The 10107-nt window shown below is 31.6% G+C and overlaps 1 protein-coding gene across 2 annotated transcripts; it reads left to right on the top strand.

Moving 5' to 3' along the window:
- Nucleotides 1-3770: 3770 nt before the first annotated feature.
- LOC111016479 (cytokinin dehydrogenase 3) lies at nt 3771-6095 on the top strand. 2 transcript variants are annotated; one of them, XM_022291896.2, is made up of 5 exons: nt 3771-4410; nt 4606-4733; nt 4832-5107; nt 5249-5517; nt 5612-6095. In XM_022291896.2, the coding sequence occupies exons 1-5, from the start codon at nt 3810-3812 to the stop codon at nt 5901-5903; spliced, it is 1566 nt and encodes a 521-aa protein (XP_022147588.1). In that variant the 5' UTR covers nt 3771-3809; the 3' UTR covers nt 5904-6095. The 2 variants fall into 2 exon arrangements, with proteins under 2 accessions (XP_022147588.1, XP_087980825.1); XM_088124699.1 differs by lacking the exon at nt 5612-6095 and having other exon boundaries at nt 5249-5521.
- The last annotated feature ends 4012 nt before the right edge of the window (nt 6096-10107 follow it).

Genomic DNA, 10107 nt, shown 5'->3' with positions numbered 1-10107 from the left:
GATGCACCTTCCTTTTACGTGGCTGAATCATAAAAATTCTAAAATTAAGCATGTTTGGCTTGGAGCAATTTTCGATTGTACGAACTCCTAGTTGAATCAAAATTCTAAATCTTGATGCAGATCTTGAGTCTGGAGCGTTACACTAGGACGGTGGTAGGATATGGGTAAGATTAAATGGGTTTGGAGTTTGGTTTGGTGTGGCACCACGTGACCAAGTTTTGGTGGGTTGGGTATTTGGGTATGGCTATTGGCTTGGATCCCCATAAAGATTTCGAGTATCTTTACAAATTTAGTCCCCCACGACTTTCTCTCTTGATTTTTATGCACTCAACTCAAACGCACACAACTTTTTTCTTCTCTCTTTTCTCTTTTATGGGGAGGGGAAGCTTTTTTTTTTTGCGTACAATAGGCTTTCACTTCGTTAGGCACACAACCAAACTATCACTATTTGTGCATGTGCCCATTTCCTGCCTTTACCTTTAACTTCCTCGGGTAGGGAGTGTGCAATTAAGTCTATCGATTAGAAGATAACTATTGCTGCATAATTTTTCCGGTAGAAAGATCACTAATTCAGAATAAAAGTAATTTGTTGCGCCCATTTGGGATTTGGATCGTCTAAATTTGTGACACTAAAGTATTCTACTGGGAATTTGGATAATCAATTGAATTTGTATAGCAATATGGATTAGTCCATAAATTTAACTAACGGCATTTAATTAATCCACGGTAAAAAAAAAAAAACCCTAGTGGAAAATAAAAATCCATGGCCATGCATGTGGAGGAATATATAAAATTCAAATTGAGAAATATTATATGAAAATGTTTGTATATAATAAAGTTTAGTTCATGCAAAGTTCCTTAAAATAACATATAGTACTAACAATAACAATAATAATAATGTAAAGATTGATGATAATTGATTATGTTGCAACTCCGACAGCATGGGACTGACAGCCCAATTTGTCCCCAATATAAAATAATATTAAAGCTACATAAATAATAAAATAATAATAAGAAGTTGCTTTTTTGTTTTTTGTTTTTTGTTGCTTTTTTTTATATTTTTTAAAATGTAAAACCACGGGGAGAGTTATGTCATAATAGAGGGCCAATTGAGTTGCACCCAATTAAAAAAAATTTTTATAGTCCCATTTGAGCCCCCAAAAGATCCAACAATTCACAATAATATTCTCAATGTCTCACCCCCTTTACATATCCACATATATACATTTTATATTATATTTTTTATTTTATTATTATAAACCAAAGTAAGTAAGTAATTAAAATTAAATAGAAAAAAAAAAGAGAGATATAAAAGTTGTTCCCTTTTCATTGAAGTTGAAAAATAATGAAAAAAAGGAAATCTCAAAGATCCTTTTGATCATTATCCAATGGCACCTTGGTTTTCACACTTAATTTTATAGAAATTTTCATATTAGATTACATGTTGAATCACTACTCCATTCAAAATTTTCTAAGTTTTGAAAGTTTCAATTTTTGTTTCAATTTTTGTTTCAATGATTTGGGTTCAGATCCTATTTGATGTATTTATATTATCCATAGTTTTAATTAAAATTTTTAACTGGGTCAAACCATACAATAATTATATGTAATTATAGCGTTACATATAGTTACCATATCGAATATATGTGATACATATTTAATTTACATGACAATAAACTATTAATATTCTCCATTTGATTTGAACACGTAAAACTTAATATACTAAGATTTAGAGAATAGTACAAATTTGGTTAAAAATGGTGGATTTTCAAATAATTAAAACAGTGGTGGAGTAAAAGTGATAGATTTTCAAATAATAATATATAGTGTAGCGTCTCGGGAAGGACATATTTAGGATCAAATTGAAACTTTTAATATCACATTGACCGATAAGTCTAATTTTTAAAGAAAAATGACTTGAGTTCTCCTTAGAGTATCACCTATCTTGAGGTCTGAAGTTCGAGTAATGAGCTGGTCATAGTATTACTCGGGCCCAATAATAGATTCCGATTATAAAGATCCACTTGTATATCAGGTGATCCCGAGAAATTAAAAAAAAAAAGAAAAAAAAACTGAAATTTGAAGAATATTGTTAGGTATTGGGAGAGTGGTTGTAATGCAGATTTACCAAACTCGACTGATGTTGACCGTCTACTATCATCCAACGGTCCAAATTGGCTTAAGTGGACCCCACCTCGTGAATATACATTTCCTTTCGACTTTACCCTTCGAATCTCCATCATTATCATGTTTGAACAAGGGCACACACGTAATGTCGCTTCGATTTTCCCTCACGTTCTCTTCTCCTCCTCCCACATGCATTTTTTTTTCCTTAAATTTATCATTTCACTCACAAGTCACGAGTCACCACACTAAATAAAATAAATAAATAAATAACACCTAAATTCCTCGCCTACGGCGTCGTTTTCCCAGCCAATCTAATCATATCATCATTTATATCATTTTATATGCACAAAAAATTAGTTTTCTTTCCAAAGCTTTTTATAGTCCATATTTTGTGGTTGAAAAAACAAAATCAAGAGAGACATGCCAAATTAGTCAAAAGATATTCTTTTTGAAATAAAAGATACTCCATTCATTAATATCATTAATATCGATATAATTATTTAATATATCTATATTATTTTGTGGGCCAAATATTAACGAATATTTAGACACACAATTAATTGATATATTGTTTTATTTTATGCATGTGCACACTATTCTTAAATGCTGCTGAAATTTTTCATGTAGCTAGATTATCAAAAAATTTACCTAAACTTTTAAGTATTAATGTAATTTTAAAAAATAATATTTGGCTATATACCATTAAGTAGCTTCATCATACGGTGTATTTTTATTTGGTGTTTTATATTATATTTAATAGATAAATGGATCCAATAAAATTTAAATTTTTTTAACACTAAAATCTACGGCATCAGATAGTTAGTAATAGCTTCTTATTAAGCCAAATATATAGACAATAATTTTTCTTTCGAATACTACTATTGACATAGCTACCTCCACTCCTTTCACTCCCACATTTTTTATTTTTTTATTTTTATTTTTGGAAAAAGAAAAAAGAAAAAAGAAAAATCCAATCACTCTTTTCTTATAAATGGACCTCCTAAAATCAATATAAATGGAGAGGAAACAACAACGTAGGGGTTCGAACACAACACCACCTAGTCTAATATCATTTTAAGGATATGAATCAACTACCACTCAACCCAAAAGTTTAAGCTCATGGGTTGACTAAATACACAGGATCACCTCCCCATTCCCCTTCACCTGTGGGCTTGGAAAATTGCAACAAGACCAAAGAAGTGGAAATCATAATAAATGGGAAGGAAACAACAACGTAAAGGTTAGAACACAGGTTAAGGATGATGTTTAATTCATTTATATGGACTCTCTGATACCAAGTTAAGGATGAATAAATCATCACTCAACCCAAAAACTTAAGATTATGGGTCGGATAAATTTAATTCATTTAATAGTATCTCAACATTCTACGAATAAGTAAATACCTAAATATTTGTAAAAAAAATAATAAGAAAGTAGATATTCATCCTTGCAACCTTAATTTTGCAAAGAGACAATAACGTCTTAGCCAATGAATTATGGTTTGTCCGGTGGGTTGAGATTAATAATTGTATTTTTGGAGAGAAAAAGAAATAAATGAATTAAAATATATTAGGATAGTGGAGAGAGAGGTCCCCAATTTTCCCCTATAAATACAAGTGTTGGCTTCTCCTTTCTCTCGCCAACTCAAAATCTTCTCTCTCTCTCTCTCTCTCTGTGAAAAAATGGCCAAATACTTTTCGATTCCAGCTTATTTCGCATTGATGTTCTTCATAAGCTGTTTGAAATCCTCCATAGCCAAATCCAAGGCCTGGTTCAATTTCCTCCCCCTCCACGTCGCCGATAAACTCCGCGACGATCCCGAATCTCTCAAATCCGCCGCCGTCGACTTCGGCAACATGGTAACCCACGCGCCGGCCGCCGTTCTCTACCCATCTTCCCCAAACGACGTCGTCGCCCTACTCAAACTCGCCAACTCCCGCCCCGTCCCCTTCACAGTCGCCGCCAAGGGCCGCGGCCACTCCGTCCGCGGCCAGGCCATGGCGCCCAACGGCGTCGTTGTGGAGATGACGTCCATCGACAATCCCGGACCTCGAATCGCCGTCCTCGGCTCCCCCTCCGCCGGTTTCTACGCCGACGTCGGCGGCGAACAGCTCTGGGTTGACGTGCTTAACGCCACTCTTGAGCACGGACTTGCACCGGAGTCCTGGACGGATTATTTGTACATCACCGTCGGCGGGACGTTGTCGAACGCTGGCATCAGCGGCCAGACTTTTCGATACGGTCCGCAGATCGGTAATGTCACTGAACTCGACGTCATCACAGGTAACAACCGAGCTAGAATGGAAAAACTTTGATTCTTAAAGTTAAAACACCCTTAAAAATATTTGACAACTCACTCACCTGGCAAATAACTCCTCTTTTAAATATGGCATCATAATTGGGTAAAAGGAAAACCCTTTTTTTTTTTCCCTTTTGAGAGATATTATATTTGCATGTTTTTTTATTTTTATTTTGTAGGAAAAGGAGATTTGGTAAGCTGTTCACCAGAAAGGAACTGCGAGCTCTTCCATTCAGTCCTTGGTGGTTTAGGGCAATTTGGAATCATAGTTCGAGCCAGGATTCCCTTATACCCAACTCCAAACAGGGTACAATTTGATTAATTCAATAATATAATAAATTAAACCCACAATAAAATTTCAATTAACCCATTAATTAATTATTATTAATAATGTTTTTTTCTCAGGTTAAGTGGTTTAGGATTCTGTACAGCAAGTTCAGTGATTTTACTATGGACCAAGAAAGATTGATCTCAATGAATGGAAGAAAACAAAAGGGTGCATTGGACTATTTGGAGGGTTTGCTTCTAATGCATGATGGTCCCCCAGACAACTGGAGATCCTCCTTTTTTCCACCCTCTCATCACTCCACAATCATCTCTTTGGTTAATCAACACTCCATCATTTACTGTCTAGAATTCGCCAAATATTACGACGATCGCTCTCTAGATACCGTTGATAAGGTATATCATCGATAATAATACGGTCCCATAAGGCTTCCCTCAAAATAACTTACAATATCAACGTAGTTTTTAGAAATTGAGTTAAGAATTCAAATGGTATCCGGAATAATGACTTCTTTTCTTTGATATTGGTCTGGATAGGAACTTGAAGATTTGATGAGAGAGTTGAATTTTTTACCCGGATACAAGTTTGAGAAGGATGTATCGTACGTTGAATTCTTGAATAGGGTACGAAGTGGGGAACTAAGCCTTCAGTCGCAAGGACTGTGGGACGTTCCTCATCCATGGCTGAATCTCTTCGTACCAAGATCTCGTATCACGGATTTCGACTCGGGTGTCTTTAAGGACATTGTTCTTAAACGAAAACTTACCAAAGGACCGATACTCATCTACCCCATGAACAGGAGCAAGTAATAAAGATAATAATCTCTCTTCTTCAACTGCCTCTATTATTTTATCTAAAGATTTTACTTAAGATATATTAATTAATCAAATAATATACAGGTGGGATGATAGAATGTCAGCCATTATACCAGATGAAGAAGTTTTTTACACGATAGGATTTTTAAATTCATCTGGATTTGAAGATTGGGAAGCCATGGAAGAACAGAACAGAGAGATATTGAAATTTTGTAACAGTGTGGATACGAAGATCAAGCAATATCTTCCTCATTACAAAACGCAGGCAGATTGGGAGAAGCATTTTGGAAGCAAATGGAGAAGGATTCAAGAGAGGAAAAAGGAATTCGATCCCAAAATGATTTTGTCTCCTGGACAGAAAATTTTCAACCTTTGAAGCTCTTTTTTAATATATAATTTTAAGAAATACTCTATATTTTTTTTAGGTGGGTTATTCCTCGTATAGATTTTGTCCACTTTTTTTTTTTTCTTTCTTTCTTTTGGGTCGGGAAGGAATATTGGTGTAATATAATTATGTAATATTTGTTCATTATCTTAAAAATTTATATATCTTATCCACCATTTCCAATTCTCTGTCCGACATGGTTTTAAATATCCATAGACACGTCGATATTTCCATTGATATATCCTATCCATGGGTTCAACATCGATATGATGAGTAAATCAACATTTCCATAATAGTACAAGAAAATCGTCAAAATATGAAAAATATCAACGAAATGTCACAGATATATGCATAATATTAATATTAATTATTTTTAACTATTTTAAAATAGAAAAAATATTTATTTGTTAATTTAAATATTTTTTACGATTTTTTAATATTTCTAATTTTTAAAGAAATATCCATCGACATTGACATTTAACATCTTGTTGTCATATCTGTATTCATTTTAATAGAAACCAATTGAAAATATATTGTTTTGAAAAATCTAACTATTGAACTAAATAAATGTGGTTAATATATTGTTTTTTTCTTTCTAACCATATACTAATCATATATTTAATTATGTTTAGAGAGATAGGTTAGCATATACCATTGATAATAAATTATAGTAATTAAAAGTTAAATTATATGTACTCATTTTTCTTGGGATCTAAATACTTCGGTTGCATCAATTATTTCTTTTTTAGTTCAATGATATGTGAAATGAAGATTCAAACTTCCTACAATTTAGTTAAAAATATATTTCTCAAATAATTGAACTACGCTCAGACTTGGTGTCTAACACCCCGAACATAATTGCACTAAAAGTATATATATGGGATATAATAATAATAATAATTTAAGAAGGCACGTGGGGGGGCCTGTTCCCTTATTACATTATGGCGACAAAAACAGTGCCATATAGATCATACACAATACTGAAAAGTTTATTAACGTTATTTTATTAAAAACAAATCTGTTTTTATTTTAATTTTTCCTCTAAATTATTATAATATTTATTTGGGGGCCAGCGTGACCCTAAGCTCATATCATCATCATTATATTATATAAATATAGAGCTACGTACAGTAAAATTAATATAATAAAATAGAAAAGCAGAATTTTGCGGCTTGGAGAAGGAGGGAGCAAAGGGAATTTAATTTGAGATGTTTTTTTTTTCCTTTTTAAATTTATTTATAAAAAGGATGTTTTCAACTCTTACTGCAGAACTGCAGGCATTTAGGAGACATGGAGGCTTCAAAAAGCCTACTTCTCTGCAATATTTTTTTGACTTTTTTCTTTTTTCCCCATCATGCTGTTTTATTTATTTATTTATTATTCTTTTTTACTAATAAATTATGTGATCAATTTTCCCTTTTTCTCCTCGTTGTGAAGCAAAGCATCCGAATTAAACGTGTTTTGTTTCCATATTCTCTGTTGATTTAATTATTATGGAAGAACAAAATGATTAGGGGAAAGAGAGTGTAAACTATATATATATATATATATATTATATAAAAGAATATGTGTGTGTGGTGTCAATTGGAGTGGGGGTAAAGAAAAGAAATTAAAAGGTGAAAACTTTTATTTTATTTTTATTTTTTATGTGATGTGGATATTCCTCTAACATGCGTGGCCGACCAACCCAATTTGTAGCTTTTTTCCCCAAATATTGCCTTTCTTTGTTCTACACAAATAGGGCCCAACTATATATATGAACTCTCCCATTAAATTATATTTAGCCTCACTTGTTTAATGTTAAGATTCTCCATATCTTGTTGCTTTTATTGTTGATACGGTTCTAATTTGGCTACTCGACCCCATTAAATGACGAGAGTGATTCTATATATATGTATAAGTTGTTGTTGTTCAAGCAGCTATATTTCTCTTTTATTTTATTGCAGCTCAAAAAGTATATGGAACAATATTGGTCCTACAGTTCATTCTAAGGTTAGGATACCTGCTACTCTAGTATTTGTCATATGCTTTAACGGCGTGTGTGTTAAGACTCGAAATCTTCTTGCTGATCTTTGATAAATAAAGTGGCAATTTTAAACGGACATATTCAAAGCTGATCCATGCGGGTAGAAAATTTGTAATTTTCCTCTACTTTCACCCTCTACGTTGGTCAAGATATATGATCATGGTGTCACTTGTTCTAGAAAGGCTTTCAATATATATGATCATGTTGAAAATGAGGAGTGTATAGGTTCAAATTTAAGGGTGTGGACCATCAAATTAAAACGCCACCATTGGTTTTTTTTGCCCTTTTTGTAATGGTGTGATCACAAAGGGATAGAATCAAATACTTCGAACTGGGAAGGGAAAACGTTGAATCATATATTTCTTTCGAAATTTTATTGAGTTGAATGTTGTATTTGTTATATTGTATTTAAATTTAAATTATAAAAATTATTCAAGTGATTGTTTTGTGAGTTTATAAGGAAGCCTTATCTTAGTTAAGAAATGTATTTTTGATCAAAAAATCTTGAGTTAGAATCACCACCTCACATATTATATTCAAAAAATCATTTTTGTAAAATTAGTTCAAGAGAGACAAAAATGAAAGGAAAAAAAATTAGAATATTTAGGGCATATCAGCATATTATATTTTTCAGGTAATTTAATCAACATAATATATCAATTAAATTTGACAGCAAAATGATGGTTGAAGTAGAAGAAGAAAATCTTGGTATGATAGGTTGTATCTTATTGATGTATCCACCATATCCATAATATCCATATATATATATATATATATAGTTACGTGAATAATCAAAATATAATATCTAACTTAAGCATATATATAATTCAACGTGTTAAAGTACATATATCTGAATTTGAACATAATTAAACGGGTTAAAGTACATCTATCCGACTAGAAGATCGTGAGTTTGAATTTCCACACCAAATATTATACTAAAAATATATATATAATACCCAAAACCCTTTTTTTTTTGCTCAATTACCATTAACTTCAAACAAACCAAATCCCACCCCAAAGATGTTATCCATCATTTTATTCCCCTTTTCACATTTATACTTCTTAATTACACTATCATTAATTTCTCATTTTTGGTTCCCTTTGCATTGACTAAACAAATTTATATATACGACAGCTTACATTCGTTTCAGATTTTGTTTGTACACATGGGTTCGGTGTCCGACCAAAAATCCATTCTCTGGATAGACTTCGACACAAATAAAATTTATAAGTTCATTGAGTTTACTACTTGTGTAATAAATCTGAAAAAAGATTTTGACGAATCGAGAAAAATTAAAATCAAGAATAGAGAATTTGGACCAACGGGATCAAGAATAATGAGAAAGAACGACGACGACAAATGATTAAGTTCATCTAACGTATCGATACTACTTGAATTTGTAATTTTACGTAAAAGGTTTTTGTGTAACTTTAAATTATATTGGTCATTTGTTATACGATGCGACTAATTATTAGTAGTATGGATTTGTTGTAATATTTGAGGACTCGTTTTGGTAACGTTCTTATTTCTAATTTGTTGTGGTTTTTTAATTTAAAAAATAAATAAAAACATGTTTGGTAACTATTTATTATTTCTAATTCTTTAAAATTTTAAATTAAAAAGTAATTTTTTAAAATTAAATATTTCAAATTTTACATGTTATATTTGTTTTTTTTAATATTTATTATGTATCTACAAGTCTAGAATGATAAAATAATACTTTCAATATTTAAGTTACTACATACTTATATTTATATAGTAAAATGAAATTAGATAAACAAAATACATGTTGAAACGAAAAATACTACCAAATGGGTCTTGAGAGTCAGTTTGGTACGTAAGAGTTTTTCAATAACACACAAATCCGTTCTTATCTTCGAGAATATTGATACCTATCTAACCTCTTTTGAGTGGGTTTCATTTTTTATTAAGCCTCCACAAATTCGTATGACTAAATTAATTATGATCATAATCTTAGATTAGAAGAAATATTTCAATATATGCATGGGAATGACTAGCCTAGTTTTTAAAAGCTATACCTAACCTTATTACTTTTGAAAATAGATTCCCAATTATTCTATAAAAAAAAAAAAAACACTTCCCAATTAGTTGTAGCATACGAATATTTCATTAAAGAAAATAATTTCATTTACTTTTTTTTTTACAAC

The sequence above is a fragment of the Momordica charantia genome, assembly GCF_013281855.1.
Source record: "Momordica charantia cultivar OHB3-1 chromosome 6 unlocalized genomic scaffold, Mcharantia_2.0 BLBB01000006.1, whole genome shotgun sequence".
In the NCBI taxonomy this organism is placed as follows: domain Eukaryota; kingdom Viridiplantae; phylum Streptophyta; class Magnoliopsida; order Cucurbitales; family Cucurbitaceae; genus Momordica; species Momordica charantia.
Note: the sequence above shows the minus strand (reverse complement) of the source record. Positions and strands in the feature narration are given on the sequence as shown.